Source organism: Mesoplodon mirus, assembly GCF_964341445.2.
Source record: "Mesoplodon mirus genome assembly, chromosome: 8".
Lineage (NCBI taxonomy): Eukaryota > Metazoa > Chordata > Mammalia > Artiodactyla > Ziphiidae > Mesoplodon > Mesoplodon mirus.
In genome coordinates this window covers 40081902-40107473 of record NC_138984.1, presented here as the reverse complement: position 1 = coordinate 40107473, position 25572 = coordinate 40081902, and the positions used below count along the sequence as shown (strand labels likewise).

Sequence of the window (25572 nt, the reverse complement as noted above, 5' to 3'; positions counted from 1 at the left end):
GTGGGAGGAGTGCTCTTTGGGTTTCAGATTCATCCTCTGTGGCAGGGTCACTAGCTAAGTGGGTGAGAAGTATAATTAAAGAAAAGTTACATCCTGAAGCCTTTTGGTTTAGAGGGGCCACACTAATTTCCCCCTGCAAAGCTTTCTTTGTTGTTTTTGGTCCACTGCTGTAAAAAGTAAATTGGTTTCTGTCTACCCTGTGGTTTATTCCTATCTTTGAGGCTGCTCCTCTGATTAAGGATATTTCTGACCCACAGGATGACCCCTTGCCTCTAGTAGGAGGGATTCGGCAAGGCCTGGCCATGGTCTTCTAGTTCCCAATGTAAGCCCATCTCCCCTGTAACCCAGCCATGCCAACCACTATCCTGCAACCCTCAAATCACAGGACAGGAATGGAGTTACTTAGATGGCATGTACATCACTAATTATATTGGGGGACTATGATCTCATAAAAATAAGCTTGCAGGGGCTTCCCTGGTGGCACAGTGGTTGAGAGTCTGCCTGCCGATGCAGGGGATGCGGGTTCGTGCCCCGGTCCGGGAAGATCCCACATGCTGCGGAGCGGCTGGGCCCGTGCGCCATGGCCGCTGAGCCTGCGCATCCGGAGCCTGCGCATCCGGTGCCTGTGCTCCGCAACGGGAGAGGCCACAACAGTGAGAGGCCCGCGTACAGGGGGGAGAAAAAAAAAAAAAGCTTTCATTTTTACCTCGCAAACTTTCTCGAGGGTTGGCATCCAAGAGGTGGCAAGGTGACAATTCTGAAGAACAACCCATGTTCCTTCTTTGACAGCTTTTTCTAACATCTTCATAGCTATGGGCCCTTGGCCTTGACCAAGAGATAAAGACCTAAGTTTTGATCCTCCATATCCCTGTGTACAAGAATAGTGAAGATGTTATTTTAAATCACATTTTAAAGAAGAATCAATATTATCAACACAGGAAATGTTAATATTAAATATATTAAAATTTAATCATGCAGCATCCCTCAAAGGTTCTTGGGCACATACACCACTAGAAACCTCTTACTGATTGAGAAGCCAATAAACAGACAAAAAGCAAGTCAGTTCATAAAGGAAACAGTCATGGTAATAAATGAAAAATTCTGTAGAGTCTTTGACTGTTGAGATAAGGGACAGGAAAAAATTAAGAAGACTTAATATGAGAAGGAGATGAAAGAGTCTGGCTATCAAGCAGCAACTCCTAAAATTCAAAGCTGAAAAGAAAACTATGAATAGACAGATGAACTTGCCCCAGTTTCCTCCAGATCTCTGAATAATTACATCTTAACTAATTTGGTTACTGCATAAAGTTCAGAGGAAAAAAACCCATTAGCCCCTAATTTCTATTCAAGTTTATTTAAGGAACTCTGTGGGAATGTCTGTCTAGAATTCATTTCTCCTATATCCTGATTCATCTACAGCTTCCAGATATGGTGTCTGTGACCTCCTGGTCTATTTCTAGGGCAGTTACCACCTGAACGCCACTTTGGAAGAGGCCTTGAGTTATGGGAGCAGTATAAGAGAAGGCCCTGTCTGAATGTCCATGGGTTACTGACACAAGCAGGTCAGCAGGAAAAAAAAAAATAGACGTTTAAGGTACCTGGTCATCAGCAAATTTTAGAAGGGCAGCCATGGGATCTGCTCCAGGAGAGAGTACGAAAATCAGTGGTGTGCAGCAGTTACTATCCGCAAATGCCTTGGATAGATCAAACGGGGGTGGTTCAATGAATGCACGTCCCAATCTGTTGCTTATAAATTCTTGCAGCATTGGAATAATCTAGAAAGGGACAAGAATATGTTTGAAGGAATATTCAAAATCTGCCTAAAACCTTAAAAACTTCACATTCAGAGGTGTTTTATAACAAAGGACCTTACATTCACTTTGGTATTTATAAACATCGGTAAAGGGTCAAAAGCATCACTTTGTACAGTTGCCTTTTAGGTAGAAAGAAACTATACATTATTTAATTAATAAAAGGTGGGTGGTTAGTGACACCAGAATTCAAAGGCATTTTTCTTCCTTTTAGGGAGTATTCAACATATCCTAGATGAAGAATATAAAAAACCTTAATTCTTTACTTAAGTTTTAAGTAAAATTTGACTATGTTCCAAAGTCCACAGCTCAGAAGTAGAAATTCTAGCGTGATTTATACAATCCTATACCACAAAGAAAGATCGATACAGCTGAAAAAAGAAAGAAAAGGAAAAGCACTGTGAAAGAGAAGCCATACTCCCAAGAAACAGGCAAAACTACGTCATGTAAACTTTCTGATAATAGGCCCGTGCATTTTCTGGGAGCATGCTTGAGAAGAAGCAGAACTTTGGGGCTTGGGGGTCCCTTTCAGGCACTGCTGTGGGAGTAGACTTGTAGAAAGCAGTATGGCTGATGTACAGCCTCAGGTACATCATTCCTTCTTTCTGATGAAGGGTCTACACCACTCATCTCTGGATGATGGCTTAGGTGTGAGCCAAGCAAGTAATAAAGGTACGTTTAATGAACCAGTATCCCTGTATCTAGCTTAACCAATTTCTAAACATCCCAGGAAGAGAAGTAATGAAGTGACAAGAGCACAAAGAAGTTTTTGAAAGCTTCAGAACCTCTCTGACTGGACACCTACTTATATCCGAGGATGGAATTGTGTGTACACACAACACTCCAAATTAGGACAGCAATTCCACCACCCCACAACTTTTCTGAACTTAAGGCGAATTGCAGGAGCAATCTGTAGATACCAAGAATCTCAAAAAGGTGGTCTCCTCTGGAGAAAGTTACAAACATTTCCAAATTTTAACAGTGCATTCTCCAGAACCTCTATCCACACAAGATTTGTAAGTAAAACTCACTGACTTGTCACAATACTTTAAAAACAGTGTCAGTCCTGGTATGGATGTGTGTGTGTGTGTGTGTGTGTGTGTGTGTGAGAGAGAGAGAGAGACAGAGAGACAGGGAGGGAGGGAGAGGGGGGAGAGAGAGAGAGAGAGAAAGAGTAAGAGAGACAGACTGAGGGTGTGAGGGTCTGGAGCTGAGAAACAGGGAAGAAATACCTGTACTTAAAATTTTTAATCCCTCCACAACAGATTCATTCAAATATGGAAAGGTATAAATAGCCAAGATGGGGTACCAACCTAAATGTCCATGGACAGATGAGGGGATTAAGAAGATGTGGCATATATACACAATGAAATACTATTCAGCCATAAAAAAGGATGAAATAATGCCATCTGCAGCAACATGGATGGACCCAGAGATTGTCATACTAAGTGAAGTAAGTCAGAAAGAGAAAGACAAATACCATATGATATCACTTATATGTGGAATCTAAAATGTGACACAAATGAACCTATCTATGAAACAGACTCACAGACACACAAAACAACCTTATGGTTACCAAAGGGGAAAGGAGGTGGGGGAGGGATAAATTAAGAGTTTGGGATTAGCAGATACACACTACTATATAAAAAATAAACAACACAGTCCTACTGTATAGCACAGGGAACTACATTGAATACCCTGTAATAAACCATAATGGAAAAGAATCTGAAAAAGAATACATATATGCATATATATATATAACTGAATCACTTTGCTGTACACCAGAAATTAACACAATATTGTAAATCAACTGTATGTCATTAAAAAATAATTAAAAACTATGGAAAGGTATAGAAAGGTAATAACACATGTATAAGTGCCACGTTGGCATGGATCTACCTAACAAGATTACTCATATATTGTTCCTGTGCAATAAATATCTACTGAACAAATGAATGAATAAATTAGGATGCTCTCTTGTGAACGTGGGATTCTAATTATGGAAATTTTAAACAAAAATTACAGAATAATAAATTCATCTATACATCAAGTTTCATTTCTTGATAAGTTATTTCATGTTTCAGATATTTTGAATGGGCACAGATATCAAGTTTATGGCAGAAAACTAAAAATATCCTAACTGCCTGTCTCAGGCCTTGTCCTTGTCCTTTTCCCTATTTTTCTTTTCCTGTGGCTGTCTTTTCTAGATTAAAAACAACAACAATTAACAAAGGAAAACAAAATGTTTTTTTAATAACCTCTCTCCTCTCAAGGCTAACTTCTTCACTAAATTATAATTTTACAAACACAACAAAAGCACATGGCTTTTAAGTGTGTGGTTTTACTTTTAGGAAGTTTGAGTTCTAAACGGCCCCTCTTCTGTGAGTGTTTCAGGCTGGCAGCGTCCACTGCGCTCATGCAAACATGGCTGGTGGAAACTGATTCTTATGTTAGCGCCAGAGAACCCAGTTAGGGGTGCCTGCGTGAGGGTGAGCACAAGTTTCATTGTCTCATTTTTAATGTTAAAACTGAATAAGACCTGCTTGCTCCCAAGACTGAACAGTAACTCCTGAAGTAAATGAAGCTGTGCAAGCTATTCAGTTTGGAAGGCGATGGAATTGGGTTTGCTTCTGCAATCTGATTATGCCAGCATCAGGTTTATAAAATGAAATCTGTCAGTAACAAAAATTATAGACTAATTTAGGCAGCCATCTTCCCAAAGGCAGAAAAGAAGTTTGTGGTCACCTATGTATGTTCTTCTGTGTCCTGCAAGTTCCTATAGGATTTATCTGAGGTCAGAGAAACATATTAACTTATATTTGACAAGTTTCTTATTGAAAGCTGATTAATTTGCTTTTTGTTTACTGTCCAGAAGGAGAGAACTGTGACCAGAAGCTCTTCATTTTGTAAATGGGCTCAAAACATTCCACACCTCAGTATTTATCCATCTGATATGCTTTTGTCAATAAAACACTATAAACTATTAAATTCTATGGAAGGTGCAAACCCGTCTCATTTCTCCTACTGGTGACTCAGTGAGCATCTTTTACATTTTTCCAAACTAGAGCATTAGATAACCTGGCATCTGTGGCTTCTTACCATGGGATGGAGTTGGTTTTGAAGGGACATCAGTAGAAAGTAGACAGAAAAAATTGTGCTGACAAATAACATATACTGTAAACTAGAGATCAAACAATTGCTGGTTTTCCTAGGGGAGATGTATATCTCATGACTTAGAGGTGGCAAAGAAATAAAATCTATGTAGTACTAGCCCAACTATTAGCCTCATATAGCACTGTTCCTTTCTCTGGCATGCTAATACCATTTTGCTTTGGAAAGTCATTCTTTTAAAAGCATAATAGTCATATATTAATTTTAATACGTAGATTCTAACGTCAACGATTTACCACTAGAAATGAAAGTACCTGGCAACAGCAAGATTGAAGGGTTTGAGGTTGCTAGTGATATAAGAGCATGCTAATAGTTATTTCTATATTAAGGATTATGAGTGTGATAATATAGATAATGGTAACTAGTTAACCACTTAGGATAAATTGAATTATGCCGTAGTAGCAAACGATTTCCAGATCTCAGTGGTTTAACACAACCAAAGCTTATTTCTTGTCCCAGCAAAGTCATCTGGGTGTCCAGGCAACAAACTCTCCCTGTGCTGGCTCAGCACTGCAGCCTGTTTATGGCACTTAAATATCCACATGTGATTCCACAGTTTTGGTGGCAGGGGGGAGTGCCCTGGAGAATCTCACACTGGTAGTGAGATGCTTCTGCCCTAACACTTCTGCTCACATTTTACTGGCCAAAGCAAGGTTTATGGCCACAATGCCCCCACCTCGAGTGTACTCAGGAGAGGAGAAGCAGAAATACTGGTGAGTAGCGTTAAGGTCTACACTCATCCACCAATCCAAAAACAACTCTAGAGGAGATATGGAAACATATAAGAAAAAGTTATAAGACAAGGTGCTGAAGTATTGTGCAGAGTAGGCAAGAGAAGTATGAAACCTTAAGTTTAACCTCAATTGATTTAAAAACAAACAAAAAGATACAAACAAAAATTCCTCAGCTTGAATATCTAATTCCCCAGCTCCCTCAAATACACTTTAAAAAGAGAGTGACTATGGAAAGTAATATTGGATCTGTTTGGTAGCTCAACATATTTTCAGATTAAAATGTCCAATTTTAAAAAACAAACTGGGGAAAAGATATTTATAGATGAAACTGCTGCAATTAGGAAATGGCTCATTAATCACTTCTAATTAAACAATATAAAACATGAACAGAAACTTCTTTGTTTATCAAATATTGAGGGGAGAAGGTCAATGGTACATGCAGAGTCATTTAGCAGAACAGTCTTTAGCTTAGAAAACAAAGTAAAAACTTTTGAAAATTTTAATAAAAGGTTTTAAAGGAAGAAGCCGTATTAGGCAAGAGTTTGAAGCATTTCATATTCTTCCATATTTAACAGTTGAAGTGAAAACTTCTGACGCTTAATGCTAAAGTTCCAGTGAAAATTCATTTTTAAAAGGGCCACCAAGGGGGAGATGTTTCATCAGTTTAATAATGATCCTCAACAATGGGAGGTACTTCCAGCATCTAAGAGCTGGGCAGCATTATGATGTTCAGGGGCCCTTGGCACTTCGTGGGTCCCTTCTTCCATAAATAAATATAAAAAATTGTATTTTACAACTATTTTGGTATAATTACAAATCTAATACAGGCTGATTTATTTTCTTATTTTAAAAGAAATTAAAACATTTTCATGAACCCCTAGGAGTATCATGGGCCCTAGGCCCTGTGCCTAAAGGATACTTTGGTCCTGGCTAAGGCCACACTGCCAAGTCAAGCAAGAATGACATGTGTTCATCGAACAGACCATGGCTTACAGAGGAAAGAATGCCGCTACCCTATATTATCACTGATGTGCAGAAAAACTTAAAAAAAAAATACACTGCTTTCACCATCTAAGCTCGGCTTTTTCTGTTGTTGTTAGAATGGAAGTATTATATTATATTCCTTAGCAACTTAAATTCTGAATACAGTAAATTTTGAAATAATTATGTATACTTTTACTCAAGCAGTAACAGTGGACAACTAGAATATTTTGTTCAATTCATTTTTCCAACACTCCTAATGTCTACATTTTCTCAGAGTATGTAGATATCTCTGTGAGTATGGGTCTTTACCATTAAGTGAACAGTTGCTTTTTTAAATGGAATTTAATAATACAAATGAGGATGTCAATGAGTACTGCAATTTGTTGATATGACAGGTCAGCTGATTCACTGGTTATATAATTTATTATTTAAAGAAATGAAAATTAATAGTATTGACATTTTCCTTTGTAGTTAGCAGTGATGAATGTCTTAATATTCTACTAGCTTTCCAAAAGCCAACAAAAAACCATGTACAGGATAGCATTTGGGGAGCCAGAAAGTCTAGTAAATCAGCTTCATGTAAACCACATTGACTAATTTCATCGAAACAGTAAGAATAAAAATGAGATTACTGCATGTAAAGGAAGTAGATTGTGAGGAACTGGGGAAGCATATGATAAAAGGAAGAATCATAACATAAATAAAACTATAAAATATAATCTGGTGAGTTACTAATTTAGTGTGGTTTTAATAAATATACACTTTTTGAAAAATGGCTGCATTAGAAGGAAGTGGGGTTATTTCCCCCAGGCTCCTTTACGTCCCCCATGACCCACGATTACATAAGGAAACACGTGTTTCGCTGGACTGTGGAGAGAGGAGGGACTGGACTCACTGAGTTGCTTTCAAAGACCACATTTACCTTGTCCGGTCTCAGGCAACGAATGATAAGCATCCTTTGAAACTCACTCGCTTTATCTTCCCAATCGTCAGGAAAAACCTCATGATGTGGTTCCTAAAATGACAGTGGCTATAACTCAATGTTATTTGGAAGACTATTTAAAAGAAAAAAAAAAAAGAACAGCATTTTGACTTTTAAATCGAGTTTTCCAGAAAACATATAATGACTAAATGAAATCAAGAATGCTAATGTAAATTTTATTAGGTTGGGGCAAAGTTATCAAATAAGATATAAAAAGAAAATTTTAAATGCCACTAAAAACAACAAAACTAAGACATGAATTAAGAGGGTTAATGTCAATATGAATATTAATCAATAGCACAAAATGATCCGTTATTAAAAAAATAAATGTGCATTAGATTTTCCCCATTATTTCTCCAAAGGCATTTTAAAAACCTACCAACTACTCTCATTATCTATTTATAAAAAAAAACATTTATTGCAAATGAAGAAGGATATGTATTATTTCTTATTTTGAAGAATTTGTTATCCTTTTTAGAAAGGGATATTTGAGAATGTGTATATCAAAGAAGAAGTCAAAAGAGTGCTATTAAAAATATGCAAGAAGAAAGGTATCAAGATTCCAGGAGGAGGAGTAAACACGGAAAAAAAGACACCTGCACCTTTGAAACGTTTAGGAAGGCTATGTGGTATCTCAGATCAGAAATCTCCATGCTTCATCATAGGGAAATTTCTATTTAAATTAGAATCAACTACTATACACAGAAACTATTTGCCTCTGGGAAATGTAGTTTTGTTACTAACTAGGAGCGATCCAAAAGAGATCCAGTCCAAAATATTTAAATTCAGGTGTAGACACAATCTCACTATCATGTATAATACAACAAACAGGTCACCAAAGAAAAAGTGTTCTCCACGCATCTGGCTCTTCTTCCCCTCCACCCTCCTCTGCAACAGAACTGTTACATATTAAACCCAAGGAAAGCAGAATGACCAGAGAGTAGAAACAATAGAAAAAATTAACTGGGAATCAGCAAAATATTAGCCCTTGTGCTAAAAGAAAAAGTGAGGGAAGGCAACAATTCCTACGTATTCTAGAAGGGAAACTGAGTATCGTGGTATATGTTAGCCATCTCCAATTAGCAAGATAGGGTCTCATGAAAATTATTTGAGAACTATTAGCTTTTCCCCTTCATCAAATGACAAAAATATTTATTAGTTTGTGTCCTGTATTCAGAAAATCTAAACAATATCTGCTTTATAAAATTTTAACTCATCTGCCATTATGATTGCCAAAGTACAAGTTGATAATAAATAAAAAACCTGGCATGGAAATTCAAAAAGAGTACTTTTAAGGACCATGCAGCTTTTTTGCATCTCTATATATTTCAAGGAATTTGAATAGAAGTGCAAACAAAACCACCAATTTTGAAGGTGGGGATAGTTTAATCGAAACACTGATTTTAATATTTGACCAGTTTAAAGCTTACTTAAATCTTGTTTTTATTCAAAGATAAAAGTAAATTGTTTGACATTATTTTCTCCATTTAAAAACTCTGAAATAAGCAAGAGGGTTAAAAACATACCAAACTATCATATACTTTTTTCCACCCATCCTTTAAGTGCATAAACTCCCTACGAATGGTTTTGAAGGCAGGCAACTCATCTAGTCGACATATTTCATCCCAAGATTTTTGAGGAAGCCACGTACAAGGGTTGGCATGAGGATTGTCCAATCCAATGCCACCAGTTAGCAGAAATCTCCACTCAGCTTTATTAATCTTTGGAAAACAAAGTAGCATGAAGAGTCAGAAATGAGTTCATCATATATATAGTAAACTTACAACCATTTTAAAAGAATTGACTATTTGATTTTTAAGCTTCAGGTATGGTCCCCATAAAATTCTATAGTTACTGGTATAGCTCTGTATTTATTCATAAGAAACCAGTGTATCCATTATAACCAGTTTTCAAAAGAGTTCAATTTTAGATAGGTATTTTTGATAATTTTTCTCCAGAATTACTGATCTAAACTTGGAAATCTGAATTTATTCTTTTTGAATATATGCTTTCCTAAATGACTTCTTAGAGTTTTATTGGCTCTAAAAATTGTTGAGAGGCAATCAATCTGCTATGTTTTCAATTATTTTCCATAAAACGTAATGAGGTACTGCTACAAAATTTTTGCAAGAAATGCAAAAATAAAGCTTCTACTCCTTCAGAATTCAACTAATACATTGTCATATGAAATCAATAAATATTAAACACATAATATAAAATAGTGAATTTATACACCTCTCTTCTAGTCTTAAATTGCTTCCTATATTTTAATAGATTTGAAACATAGCAAAAATTAATGAATGGTATCGTTAAGCCCAATGGTTAGATTTGACGGACTTGCAAAAGTTTCTAAAAACATTGCCATTTATACTATTACTTGGAGTACATATATCAATATATTTAGTTAATTTATATGCATACTTATATGAGATTCTGATAGAAACTATTTTAAACTAAAACATACAAAAATTTAAGTAGTAATAGTTATATAATGAACTCTGCTTAATTTATTTTTCACCTCTGTGAAATTCAATCTAGTTGTGATGCCTTAACTGTAATTAACTATTTACAATCCTTTTATATATATTCCCACACAAGTTCATAAGTTAATGAATTCACGTTAATATTTTTTCCCTACAAATTAAAACAGTACTGACCGAATGCTCATGTATCATCAGATTTACAGTTAGACAAAAGGAAAAGAGTAGTTTATCCTTTTCAAAGAGGGATCGGCAGATGTTAACATAAAGGGAATAAGTGAAGTGATCCTTGAGAATTTGAAGCCTAAGGGTCAACAGAAAGAAAAGTAAATAAAGAAAAATGCATTATCCTTTAAGAAAAAATGCTCTTAGGGAAACCTATTATAAACCATTTAGATGTGTGCTCTTCTAATAAGCTTTCTGGTCAATTACTCCCCAAACAAATCAAGGATCCTTATTAACTGGGGGCACCAATTTGAGAGCTACACAATGTAGAAACATCTCAGTAGAATTGCATTTTTACTGTTGACTGATTTTTTTAAAAAACTTAATCTTCCTTTTGGAAAAAAGTCAAGGCACAGTATATTAATCTATTACCTTTAAAAGTTTTTGGACTATTTCTAACTATAAAACATTTCTTGGGGTAAAACTGGATTTCTTTATTCCATAAACACTTCCAAATGTTCTATATTATATATTAAATGAACAGACTAAAGTCAATAGCTCCTTTATTAAATTAACATTAAGCTTAGTAGTGTGCTACTCTGCTCATAAATCCGTAAAAGCCAGAGAAATCACAAAACTTGATAAACTACATTTTTATTTACCACATAGACAAGACACAGAAATGTGAATAATCACAATATTTGCAACTAACAATTTCCTAGTAAGTGCTGACATGTGTGATCTGTATTCATAATAATTCTTAACATGAATATAGCACTTTAAGCATTTTCACTAATTATCTCATGAGGGGTAAACTACCACTGAGACAAGTTTTAAAAATATTTTTATTACATAGGTTATAATAGTTATAATAGAAATAAAGTTAGCTGAAAACATTTGTAGTAAGCTAATGATTTACATAGATTAATGACCTAAATTATCTAAAGGATAAAGTATCTAAAGGGAAAATTAGCATAGTTTATGATTAAACAAAATGATATTGGTGTTTCTTAATGTGCCTAGAAAAAATATCTAGCAGTATTACCATATCTTGGTTATTTCCAGACTGATTTCCTAAGCTGTAGATCATAACTGCTCTAGTTTCTTCCTTACCTCCCTATTTCTTTAACTATTTTACCCCCTGCCAGCATTCCCATAGAAAGAATTACAACAAATTGATATATTTTATTTCTAATTGAGAACTCTGAAAAAGGCTCGGTAGAGAGGTCCTTGAAACTGCTGAGATACAGTTGAATTCTTTGAAAATTCAAAATAATCATACAATTCCTGTTCCCATTTTTATGCTTATAGATGGTCTTTTCACACTTGGCATTTAATTTCTCTCTTGTAACAGTACAATTAATATAAGGTGACTCAAATTTGGTCTCTCTAAAATTAAATAATTTCTGCACTTTAAGACAAACTTCCTCTTGTAGATAGGAAGATGGAAAGGAAAATTATAAGGGTCAATCATGCTAGAAATTCAAGTTCATTTTCATTAAATGCCAATAAAAATATATTTATTTTTAAATAAATATTTTAAATATTTAAATATTTCTAAATACTTAAATATCAAGTATTTAAAATATTTGATTAAAATGCCAATTAAAATATATTTTAATAATCTGTGACAGTATAAAAGAGGATAAAAATTATTATTTTCAATGCTGATGTGCGGGACAGTGTTGTAAGATAGTCATGCTCCTCTGATGGAATTGTACATTTGAATAACCTACAGGAAATGAATTTATATCAGGAGTCTGAAAGAAATGAACACCTGTGTTCTAATTTTGGGATTCAGCCAAAGGAAATAATCAAATGTGGACATTTATATTTATTGCAGTGTTATTTATAATACAAAAGCTGGACACTACTTGCAAGTCTTACAGTAAGAAAATTATAAAGAAAATTATAGTGCATTCATTAAAAGGTATATTGTACAGCTACTAAAAATTATATTTCAGAAGAGTATTTAATAACATGGGAAAATTATCTTGACAGAAGTAGAAGGAAAAGAAAAAACTCTGTATGCACCAGCATGTGTGATCTTACATGTATTTTTGAGAGAGAGAGAGAGACAGAGACTGATTTCAGTTTGGTTCCTGTAACAAAGCTATATTCTAGTCAGATTTTTGTTTCTGTGCTTATTTTTTTGCTAGTTATTTATTTTGCTATAATAAATTCTGATGCATTAAAAATTTTATAAAAGATGATCCCGATTATTATGGCTATTTCATAGTATATACCATAGTAGTTATAACATAAATTTAGTTATAACATATGTTTGGTATTATTAAATAATAATTATTACAAATAACTATCAGAAGACAAACAAAAATGAAATATTTTTATCTCTGAGTAAAAAGAAATTAGAGATAATTTTAGACCAATATTAAGATTCTCAAACAATTTAGTACTCTGGTGTTAATAGTCACATGCTTTCTATGCCTTTGTTATAGCTATAATTCAATAGCTGCCCAGAGAACACGGGTTACCTGACGTTTTTTTTGTTTATTCCCCCAGCTTTACTGAGGTATGATTGACAAGTAAAAATCGTACATATTTAACAGGTTATCTGATGTTTATCAATGATTGACAAAAAATGATTTCTATGAGAACTCTATCTTTAATTTCTGAATGACAGCTAGCTTCTTACTATTTACTAAAAAAAAAGAAAAGGAAGATTAAGCAGGACTCCTAAAAGAGTCTCCCTTGCTGTAGCCATTTTGGAATTCTGTTGGCAATATTTATTAATCATATTTTTTTGAAATTAATTTTATTTACTTATTTATTTATTTACTTATTTATTTATTGGCTGCATTTGGTCTTCGTTGCTGCGCGCAGGCTTTTCTCTATCCGCGGCGAGCGGGAGCTACTCTTCGTGGCGGTGCGCGAGCTTCTCATTGTGGTGGCTTCTCTTGTTGCAGAGCATGGGCTCTAGGTGCGTGGGCTTCAGTAGTTGTGGCTCACGGGCTCTAGAGCACAGGCTCAGTAGTTGTGGCGCACGGGCTTAGTTGCTCCACGGCATGTGGGATCTTCCTGGACCAGTGCTCAAACCCGTGTCCCCTGCATTGGCAGGTGGATTCTTAGCCACTGCGCCACCAGGAAAGCCTGGTGATATTTATTAAAATGGAACATATGCATACCCTGTGATCATCAATCGTGTTTCTGTATATATACCTACCATACATGTGTACATACAATACCCACGTACAAGAGTGTACAAGACAGCAAAAATTCATAATAGCCCTAAACTAGAAGCCACCCAAATGTCCTCAACAGTAGAGTGAATGAATAATTTGTGGTATAGTGAAAGGACAAATAAAAATAAGAGGTTTACTTTTTTTACACTGAAAATGTTAGAAAGAGATTTCCCTCTCCTCCTTCTCCTTAGAGCATTTAAGTTTGAAAATTTAAAATTATACGTACTTTCCCGTCTCTTTGAAATGTGTATAAATTCTTGTGAAAACTAGGCAGGCTTTTTGTCAACTTTATGACCCAGGAATGTCCTTCTCAAAGACCTGAGAGCCATCTTCATGGGCACCTGGCTCCTCACTGCAAAACTACCTCTTGTCATAAAGATAAGGTATTTGTTTTTCCTCTGGATGAAGCCAGTTTGCTAACTCAGTTGGTAAAGTCAGGAGAAGATTTCTGTCTTTGCCGTCTCTTAGTGGATTGTCGGTCGATGCGGATCACATTCTGGTTTAATAATTATTCAATAAAAAACTCTTTTCTTTCTCTACTACTTTGTGGAGAAAATTTCTGGGTTGGGAGATTTGCTTTTACACTTGCCCAACAATAATGAACACAGGGAATGTGATTTAACAATGAAAGTGAATAAACCACTACTTTGCACTGTGCAAAACAATATAAATTTCACAATGTGAAGTGCAAGATGCCAGAAAAAAAGAGCACAGGCCATGCGATTCCATTTATATGACATTCTAAAACAGGCAACACTCATCTCTAGTGTTGAAAGTCAGGACAGTGACTACCTTGGGGGGTGGGGTTATAGTGATTAGAAGGGGACACAGAGTGGTTTCTGGGCTATTGATAACGTTCTATGCCTTGACCTGGCTGCTAGGTACACAGGTGTGCTCACTTACGAAAAATTTTCAAGCAAATACTTCTGACTTCTGCATGTTTCTGTAAGAATATTAATAACTTCAATCAAAGTTTTCAAATGCATTTTTTTTCTATTTACTCTTTGGTCCCAGAATTATATTTTTAAGATCACTTTAGTCATAAATATGATTTTCATTGTTTCTACATTAAAGGATTTTAACTAAAAATAAAAAGGCATATTTTGTTTTCTGGATTTCAGTCAAATCTTACATCTGGGGAAAAGAATTTTATTTCCTATAAATTGTAAGGGGCTATATCATAGTTATGAAGAAGCAGATGTCATATTTGTGGCTGAGTCCTAATTTAATATAATGAGGTAATAAAGGAACCAATAACTATTTTTAAAGCATAAAATTGTCCCAATTTTTAAATCTTGTACACAAAATATGTCTTTAAGAGACAAAGCAAAGAAAGTTTCTTCCCTAGACTCTAGGACATACCTTGATTTTAAACTAATTAAAATGATAGCATTCTGGTGATCTTGTTTTGTTTTGTTTTTAATAAATTTATTTATTTAATTTACTTATTTTTGGCTGCGTTGGGTCTTCGTTGCTGCATGTGGGATTTCTCTAGTTGAGGCGAGCGGGGGTTACTCTTCGTTGCTGTGCGTGGGCTTCTCATTGTTGTGGCTTCTCCTGTTGCGGAGCACAGGCTCTAGGCGAGCAGGCTTCAGTAGTTGTGGCTCCCGGGCTCTAGAGCACAAGCTTAGTAGTTGTGGCGCACGGCCTTAGTTGCTCCGCGGCATGTGGGATCTTCCCGGACCAGGGCTCGAACCCATGTCCCCTGCATTGGCAGGCGATTCTTAACCACTGCGCCACCAGGGAAGCCCAGTGATTTTGTTTTAACCAAAGTAGAAATTAAGAACTGCAGTGAAAAGCAGAACATTACGTACTATGTTGTTCCGTGTGATTAGCTCTGTGATAAATTCTAGGTTCTAGGAATATTTTTAAAAAAAATCCTCGCCTCAGGGAATTCAGGATCTAGTGTGAAAACCAGACATGCATGTTCAAGTCAATAATGCAAAGGGCTGGGAACTTTTCTAAGAAAGGTCACTTAAATTTTTGTTTTCTGTCTCAGTAATCCTTGCTAACCTTGAAAATGTCAGATACTGGAAGAAATAGAGAAATAAACTAAACATTTTCAAATATCATAATATAAAAAGAAACTTTAAACTCTACCATCATGCATTCCTTCTGTAAAGATACCTTCTTCTTCTCTTTCTTTTCTTTCTCATGGGCAGACATTTGAAAAATTGTTTGTTAAGCCAAGTGTCAGTCCAACAGCTTCATTAGTCTCATATACAGGCTTGTAAAATAATGAATGATACTAACCAAAAATTGCTCATTCTAAGAACATTTAAAATTTAGCGAAATTCTACCATGATAAATGAAGGAATTCAATTTAGATTTCAAGAGATGAGCATTTTGGATTTCTAAAAGATAATTCTTAACTGTGGGTGATAAGCAGTAAATCAAGTTTCTTTTGTGGGTATGAACAGTTAGGAAACTGGAGTATCTTGCTTCGTATGGATTGATAAAGTTATAAAGGGCAAAGGTTGCAATTATTTGTTCGAGAAGTAATTTACTGTTAGACTCTATTAAAAACATGTTTTAATACCAACTAAAATTTATCTCACTGACAACAAATAAAATGAAATTTTATTCTCTCAGAGACTTACTATTAAGTAGGTCTTAGTTCCATTACTTACTGCAATAGCCAACAGTAAAATAAGGTATTTTATATAAATAAGAATAACAAAATCACAAGATTATTTTTCAAAAACCCTGTTATCTGACAAATTTTATACATGTGTATATCAAAATGTGAATATGTAACTTTTGGAATGCAAGCTTACAGAGGGTAAGAGTCATATCTTTGGGGGGGACTACCTCCTCTTTTCACACCTCCCATCATAAATAACTTTTGCAAATGATAAGCAGAAGTAAATGTTTCCTCTTTTTAGAATTACATTAAAATCCTATTATCTATTTAAACAAAGTCCTGGAAGACTGAATTTGGTCACATCTGTTCAATTTATAACGCTCAGATTTATTTCTGGTACAATTATTAATCAAGTTCACTCTAGCTATGTGGCTGTAAGGTGCACACCACTCTGAAACAACAATGAAGGCCACCGATTACTATTTATTTCTCATGCATTAGCTACTATTAAAATTAATAAGTATTGTTTTTACGTACCTTTTTGACAAAATTTCTGATTTCTCTGAATTTTCAATAGACAGGATGAAAAGGTTAATAAACCAGGTCAGTGAGTATTGGTACATGGGATCGATGTTAGCTAAATCAGCAATAGAAAAAAACAGGATGGAGGAATGAATGGCAATAGGTCGATAGCCCATGCGGGTGGCATCAATCTTTTTCTCTGTCTCTTCCGCTACTTCCTGCTTTTGAGAAATCTCATTAGCCAAAGCCTTGGAGGAAGATAATATCTTAATGGCAGTTTCATCTTCTAATATATTGCCTTCCGAAGATGAAAGAATTTCTAAGATCTTGTCTTCTATTTCTTTTAACTGCCTGGAAAAAAACAATTTTCTCAGAAGAAGAAGAAATCATTAAAAATCACTTCATGTATATGTTCTTTCATAAGAAACAAAGAGCTTGTAACCTTAAGAAATGCATCACATTGTGACAAATGTCCATAACAGTGATGTTGTATAATTAATTTCTTATCTTGAAGAATGTCAAAAAGACAGGCCTTTCTGCTCCACTTCTCTTTCTAATGATCATTTATGTGGTAACTAGAGAGAGAGATGGTAAGCCCATCTACTCTGCCATTAAGAATCTCAGCCCCCAATGAACGGAAAGTATCACTCCATTTATTTTCTGAAATTTTTCATGACTTCTAGAGCATTACCCTTTTAACCTAGGATATAGATATTACAAGCAGAAAATGGAAGGCAACATATTCATTCAGACTATGCTCCAGTGAAAACAGGTAACTTCAGTTACATAATGAATACTAAAACTTTTGTGCTAAAACTTCATTGAATAGTTGAAAATATATTGCTTTGACTTGTGGCAGGCCTCTGAATTCTTCCAATGCCTAAGAACTTGTATGTAAAAATATACTCTGCAATGCAATTTTCCAAATTAACATAGAGACTCTGTAATACCATATATTTTCCACTTAAGTCTTTCTATTCAATGCACCTATTAAACCTAACAAAGTAGATCTTTAAAATGTACTTTAATTGATTCTAAGTGATCTTGAAACAAGTAAGAATAATTCTGTGTTTTATAACATTTAAAACCTTTTGTTTTCAGCTCCTTGTAATATCAAGGCTTGCTTTTCTTCTTCAAGGTCTGGCCTTTCTCGTGTCACCACAATTCCCAAAAGCTGATCCTGCATTCCCTCTGAAGTGATCATGAAATTTAATAGCGTCACCTATAAATGAAAGAGTACACAACAATTGTATCACTATTTCTGTTGAGAAAGCCTCAACAGAGAAATCCTCTGCTTATACACTTCAAATTCTGATCTTAAAACTGACTCTATTCACCATGGTAGTATGTGTGAAAAGTGGAATTTGTAGAGATGGTGATTAAGGGTATAGGCAAACTGGATTGTTGGATTAAAAACCCACTGAAGTTTCTCATGGTCATAAATGTAATACTTCAGAGGGTTTTGTTTGGTGATCAATTTATTCTTATTTCAAATTGGTCCAATTTCTGACTACCTTTTAATCCCCAAATCAATTAGAATCAGGCTGGAGACCATCCTTCATATTGGCTGGACTAGCTGATTCATGTTTTAAGGATCCCAGTGGTGTCAAAAGGCAAAAGAGATCTTACAAAGAGATGAGAGAAAAAAAGAACAATTTCTTGTCATAAGTATATACGGTATTCACAGTATGACAATCATATTATGTATTATAATGATATATACTATAATATCATATTACAACAGCATATATTATGTTGTATTATATTATCATATTAAAATATGATACTGATCCACTACTATGAACTAAGGAATATACAGTTCAACAGTGTCCATCAAGATGCAGTCTGCTAACCCTGCTTCATCCCGGTACCTAACGGCTCTTACAGGCAGGTCTCACCCACAACTTAAAACACTCCCTCTCCTGAGTCTTTCCCATAAGTGGGAAAGTAATCATGCTTAGGTCTCTCTGTTTAAAAAGCAAAAAACAGATCATCCACACAATCCCTTTCAGCTACTGAACGACCTCTCTTTGTGCCTTCATAACTATATAACTGAAAATGTTACTCGTATATGCTTTCTGTCTCCGCCTCATTTCATTCCTCAGCCCTCTACAATCTGCTTTCACTCCTGCCTCCACATACCTATCAATACACACAGCAATAAACTGCAAAAACTTTCTGGCTCTGATCACCAATGAACCGATAAACACTCGACCTTGGCTTAAGCTGACCTCCCCCACCCCCCTGCTTTTTGAAGCCTCTATTTTTGCAGTCTGCCTGCCCTCACATCTTGAATTAAGGTCTGCACCTATGTCTTGAGCATCACTTCCCATTCCTCCCTTTCACGTGCCTTTCACTGTAGCTAAGCTGAACTGATTGTGAAATCTCAGACACACACTATGAAACATCTGCATGTGCTTCAGCCCTGACTGAGGAATAGGAGAACTTGGATCTCCCCACCTTCCCTGGTAAGAGAATATTTCCTCTTTGTGAATGGAGTAACTTGGTTTTTGTGAGAAATTTCCTACCTGTGATCAGGAAGTTATGAAACAGTTCCTTGCTGTACCCTTGTGAAGGCAACACCCTCCTCTGCCCAAACCCAGGCACCTTCTCCATGGTGGTGTCCTCAGGTTAAAACTTTCCCCCTGGCTTGCCCCATGACAGGCCCTGGATGCTACTAAATGTAGATTACCTAGGCATAATCATAAATTTATATGGGATAATAAGCAACAATTCTTGAAACTGAGCAATTAAAAATGATTCAGTATTGTTATGCAATTCTCTACTGCTCTGGCATTTATTCATGGAAAAATTATCATTAATGTTTTCAAAACATTTTTCCTGTTGGCATGAGAAACCAGGTGCACAAGTTACACTTACTTTACTCTCCAAACCATTGTCTCAGTGCTTAGGGAAATGTATGTTTTACAAATTTTACCTCAGGCACAAAGAGGTATTCATTCGTATTCCATTAACGTTAGATGTTTTGAGATCAAGATTTTGCAAATCTAGCCATTTGCTCACAAATAAACCTTTAAAATCATACAAATATTATTTCATAATTTTATTTTCACTTAGATTCAAAAGAACTATAGCAGCACAATACCATCCCTTGGGTACTTTTGAAAGCAAAAACTACATAAAAGATCCTAAAAATAAGATCAAGAGGAAGTATTTTAATTTGTAAATGAAAGCAAGTAACTGCCTCACTATGTTTTCTAATCCCTGTTTAATCAATCCCAGCAATTAAAAATAATGAAGCAATAAGACACTCTGGGGATCTGAAGGATTTCAATACTGAATCATAAAATAGTTTCCATAGTGGTTTATGACTTCTACTATAACTAGTTATTAGTGTACATAAATTATTATTTATGTTATTTGTGATATTTTCATAAATTTTAATGAAAAGTAAAAAAGGTTTTCCATGTGATTTATTAAAAAATTTTTTTGGTAACGCAGCTTTGGGATTTACTTTCTTTTATATGTCATTCTTTTTCACATATATTTAAAAGTTAAATAATAGTACTAATAGTTAACTCTCATAACACTATTGCTGGGCCTTATTGTAAGCATTTTACATAGATTATTTAGTCTTCACATCACTCTATGAGGTAGACATTTATTATTCCCATTTTATAGACTAGGGAACTGAGGCACAGAGAGGTTAAATAACATGGCCAAAGTCACACAACTGGCAAGTGACAGAGCTGGGATTTGAACCAAGGGAGTCTGGCTCTAGAATCCATGCTCTTAACTACTAGCAGATACTGCCTCTCCTAACAGGTGAACACATGACCCAATTCTTAGGTGTTTAGAAAACACGTTTATTTTAATTAACTGAAAACAGTGGCTAAGAATGTTCATATTTTAACACTGTGTCTTTCAAACTAAGCTCAAGGGCCACCCCACCTTCCCCCAGTCTTCCTGACTTCCCTAATGGTCTAGTCTAAAGTGTGTCCCCTATGTCTTCTGAGTCCCTCTATGTCTTCCTAGTCATAAATACTGTCACTTGACATACAACTTATTTACAGTGTAAGCCTCTTGAGAGCAGGGACCATGAGTATTCACCTTGGAGGGTATGAATTATGTCATCTTAGTGCCTCCTCTGTCTCTACAGAGAGATGCCTATGTTAATTTAAATATTTCTAATAAAGGACAGCATTTGGACCCTCTGGATAAATCTTGCCTCTATATGTTTCTTTCAAAATCTGAATATTTCTTAATGTTCCCTCCTCCTAGCTTCTATAAATGAAAACTATCCTTCCCTTCCTCATTCGCTCATTCTAAAAACATTTATCAAACATTTATCAAGTGCCAACCAGGCCTAAGAATTGGGAATAAAAAATGGACTAACCTCCAGAAGCTTGGTTATAGATCAATGTCTCAAGTCATTTTAGTCACTGACTATAACTTTGAACTAACTTTACTTTTTAAAGGAATTTTTAGTATTTTAAAAGAATGAGTGATCTAAAACAGCTCCTTTAAGTAACTATATAAAGTCAGATAGCAGCAACCTTATTCTGAGAAAGAAGAATGGAGTTCTGTTCCTGAATTCCCATTCTAAGAATTAGCATATTATCATTTATTACAAAGGAAAAATGTGCATACATGTCATCTATTTTTAACAATGAAAATCTAAGAATAATATCACTTGCAGAAATTAGATTCTCATGGTCTTTTTTCACTGCATACTGAAGGTTCCTTTATTACTTGCATGCACATACAAAAGCAACACTTGGAAATTATTATAGCAATTTCAGGAAATGCCAAACAAGGACAAAATCCATTTTACTTAGGAAGACCTGTTTTTCTTATGGCTCAGGAGGAAAATTCAGCCGTTAATTGTAAAATCTGGTAAAGAAACATTTATTTTAGATACTGGCCTTTACTGAAGTTTCAGGAAGATAATGAGGATTTCTTAGCTTGGTAGTAATATAGAAGTGGAAGTCTGGTGAATACTCAATGGTAGAGTCCCCAAGTCGGATACAGGTACTCCCACCCTGCTTAAAGGTCTGTTTTAGTAGAAGAGGTTCCAGGATTGGATCTAGTTCTTCTCCAACATTTTCTAGCAACACTGGAATAAAGTCAGAAAAATATTTCATGTTATTTTAAATATTGACTGTAAACCTTCAACCCTCCAAATTCTTTCAGCCTTCTAAATTGCTGCTGTTTCTAGTTATGCATAAAACTATTTTTGTCTTCTGAGTATAAAGAAATGATGCCATACCATCATTAAAAATTCCACAAATGACAAATGCTGGAGAGAGTGTGGAGGAAAGGGAACCCTCCTTGTAAATTGGTGCTGCAGCCACTATGGAGAACAGTATGGAGGTTCCTCAAAAAACTAAAAATATGGGCTTCCCTGGTGGCGCAGTGGTTGAGAGTCTGCCTGCCAATGCAGGGGACATGGGTTCGTGCCCCAGTCCGGGAAGATCCCACATGCTGCAGAGTGGCTGGGCCTGGGAGCCATGGCTGCTGAGCCTGTGCGTCCGGAGCCTGTGCTTCTCAACGGGAGAGGCCACAACAGTGAGAGGCCCATGTACTGCAAAAAAAAAAAAAAAACAAACTAAAAATAGAGTTGCCATATGATCCTGTAATCCCACTCCTGGGCATATACCCAGAGAAAACTCTTATTTTGGAAAGACACATGCACCCCATTGTTCATTGCAACACTATTTACAATAGCCAAGACATGGAAACAACCTAAATTGTCCATCAATAGATGAATGGATAAAGATGTGGTACATATACACAATGAAATACTACTCAGCCATAAAAAGTGAAATGCCATTTGCAGCAACATGGGTGGACCTAGAGATTATCATGCTAAATGAAGTAAGTCAGAAAGACAAATACCATATGATATCACTTATATGTGGAATCTAAAATATGACACAAATGAACTTATCTATGAAACAGAAAGACTCACAGACATAGAGAACAGACTTGTGGTTGCCAATGGGGAGGTGGGTGGGGGAGGGATGGACTGGGAGTTTGGGATTAGCAGATGCAAACTGGTATATATAGAATGGATAAACAACAAGGTCCTACTGCATAGCACAGGGAACTATTATATTCAACATCCTGTGTTAAACCATAATGGAAAAGAACATGAAAAAGAATGTGTGTATAGATATATATCTGAATCACCTGGCTGTACAGCAGAAATTAACACAACCTTGTAAATCAACCATACTTCAATAAAATAAATTTTAAAAATAAATAAATAAAATAAAATGGGTAATTGCCAAAATAAGTAATTTAAAAAAGAAATGATGCCACAAAAATAAATGGATGTATGTGGAAAGGGCTTCATTGGTGGGGCTATCTGGTCATCCTGCCTGCTTCCATAGTCTTAGTCAGAGTGCTACTCAGGACTCCCCCTGGATCTGGGATTCACTATATGCCTAAGTATGATGGCAGTGAGGTATAACACACCAGAGAAAAAGCATTTCTAGTTGTAGTTATTTAAATGGTTATTATATATATATATATATATTTTTTTTTGCGGTATGCGGGCCTCTCACTGTTGTGGCCTCCCTCGTTGCGGAGCACAGGCTCCGGATGCGCAGGCCCAGCGGCCATGGCTCACGGGCCCAGCCGCTCCGCGGCATATGGGATCCTCCCAGACCGGGGCACGAACCCGTATCCCCTGCATCGGCAGGCGGACTCTCAACCACTGCGCCACCAGGGAGGCCCCTATATTTTTTAATTACAAAAGTAACTCACACTTATTGTAGGACATGTGGAAAATATAGAGAAAAAAATAAAGAAACGTTAAATTAATTAAACAAGGAGGCCATTAGACTGAGATGGCTGTAAGGTGTGGTAGCTTACATAAGTAAACCAAAATTTAAGGCTGTAAATGCCTCAAGGTTATGAAGTCAAATCTCGAAGGACAACCAATCACAAGCAGCCAAATAGGCTTTAAACTGTAGTCAATCAAATAGTTTCCTTTCTTTGCTTCCTTACTTTTTCTGTACAGTATACATCTTTCCCCAGCTCCTGATGGAGGGACGCTCCTTATCACTTTTGGTTTGGCACCACCTGGTTTAAATGGATTTTTGCTCAAACTCAAAATTTTTTATATGCCTCAATTTACCTTTCAACAGATGAAATTGAAAAACAACCTCTAGTCATATTTTCTTAATCTTTCCCTCCCCAAAATATTTTATATAATTTATTCATAGCATATATAACTTGATAGAAAAATGACATAAAACTACATATGAATTTAAATATTTTTTGTTTCAGTATTTTTTTATTTATCTTTTTCTATACACAGTTGAGACTAAACAATATATCTAATTTCATATCCTAATTATTTTGTTTGACATTATAGCATAAATATTTTCCCATGTTACTAAAAAAAACAATAAACATGCTTTTAATTACTGCATAATAGTCTATAATATTAATGTTCTCTCATTTTTAACCAATACTCCATTATTAGATATTTGGATTACTTCCTGTTCTCAAGATTATAGGTAGCACCGTCTACAAAAACTTTGTGTTATACAGTATTTTCTTATGATAGCATTCTGGAAAGGGAATCCCAGATCAAAGATCAGTGACATTGCTAAGGTACTTGATACATTTGACAAATTGAAGTCTTACATTTTGGTGTTTGGGGTGCTACCATAGCCAAACTCGAATCATGGCATTTTGTAGGAGTCCTTCAAGGGACGGGATGTGCACTCTGGATGAGAAAGCAGCAGCTCAGGGCATTGGGATGACAGGTATTTGAATCTCTGTTGCAGCACTTCTTCCCACAGGTTATTCCTGACTAAATAAAGTCCTAAAATTGTCTTGTCAATTTTCTTCACTGCTGAGACTTTAACAAAAACATGTATGTCAGATAATTTTTAAATTCATTATAATTTTCTGCTTCAATAAAATGATTATTTTTCATGGGTAAATAATATGAGTGCATCATAGTATATTAAACACATTAATCTATTATTTTAGATTGTTCCCATTTTTCCAACTGTTAATACTGCAGTGAACATCTTTTTGAATAAACCCCTGTGTTCATCTCTGATCACTTAACCAGGCTGGAGTCCTAGAAGTGCAATTAATGGTCAACAGTTACAAACATTTTAAAGGTTTTTTGTATTGCCAAATTACTTTCCTGAAAGGCTGTAGAGGTTTCAGAGTTGCAATAAGCACACACTCTGCTGTTTTTAAACCTGTTTTTATATAATATCACTGTACTTACAAACAGTAGGCACCATGTTGGCATTTTATTTTGTCATTATCCTCAAAACTTTAAAAAGCATCACGGGACTTCCCTGGTGGTGCAATGGTTAAGAATTCACCTGTCAATGCAGGGGACACGGGTTTGAGCCCTGGTCCGAGAAGATCCCACGTGCGGCGAAGCAACTAAGCCCGTGAGACACAACTACTGAGCCTGCGCTCTAGAGCCCACGTGCACAGCTACTGAGCCCATGTGCCATAACTACTGAAGCCCACGCACCTACAGCCAGTGCTCTGCAACAAGAGAAGCCACTGTAGTGAGAAGCCTGTGCACAGCAATGAAGAATAGCCCCCACTCTCTGCAACTAGTGAAAGCCTGCACGTAGCAACGAAGATCTAACACAGCCAAAAATAAACAAATTAATTAATTAATTAATTTTAAAAACTATCAAATATTATTACCCCAGTTTTACCTACAATGTGCCTAGGTAAACACAGGGGGTGCTAACAGTAAGGAGGTGAGAAAGGTTATTAGGGAACAATGGGCACCAACTGTCACAATGTGCTAGTTTTTTAAACTTTATTTGTATTTTTTAATATTGTTGATATTCTCTCTTAAGTTTCTTTTATATAATGTTTCTTGGATTAAATTATAAATTTGTAGAGTCAAATCTATTATTCTTTTCCTTTTGTGTCTTTTCTTAGAAAGTTCTTTCCCATCAAAGACAACTTATTTC

General features: G+C 35.6%; 1 protein-coding gene across 1 annotated transcript in view; it reads right to left on the bottom strand.

The window, feature by feature from the left end:
* The window catches only part of DNAH7 (dynein axonemal heavy chain 7), a gene marked incomplete at its 5' end in the record, with an annotated part of 243326 nt that overhangs the window by 36675 nt on the left and 181079 nt on the right, over window positions 1-25572 (bottom strand). The window contains 8 exons of the mRNA XM_082630414.1: window positions 707-868; window positions 1599-1775; window positions 7623-7715; window positions 9209-9403; window positions 10340-10466; window positions 16652-16987; window positions 17725-17858; window positions 21523-21713. Of these exons, the coding sequence (XP_082486540.1) occupies window positions 707-868; window positions 1599-1775; window positions 7623-7715; window positions 9209-9403; window positions 10340-10466; window positions 16652-16987; window positions 17725-17858; window positions 21523-21713 (1415 nt within the window). The remainder of the gene's footprint in view (window positions 1-706; window positions 869-1598; window positions 1776-7622; window positions 7716-9208; window positions 9404-10339; window positions 10467-16651; window positions 16988-17724; window positions 17859-21522; window positions 21714-25572) is intronic.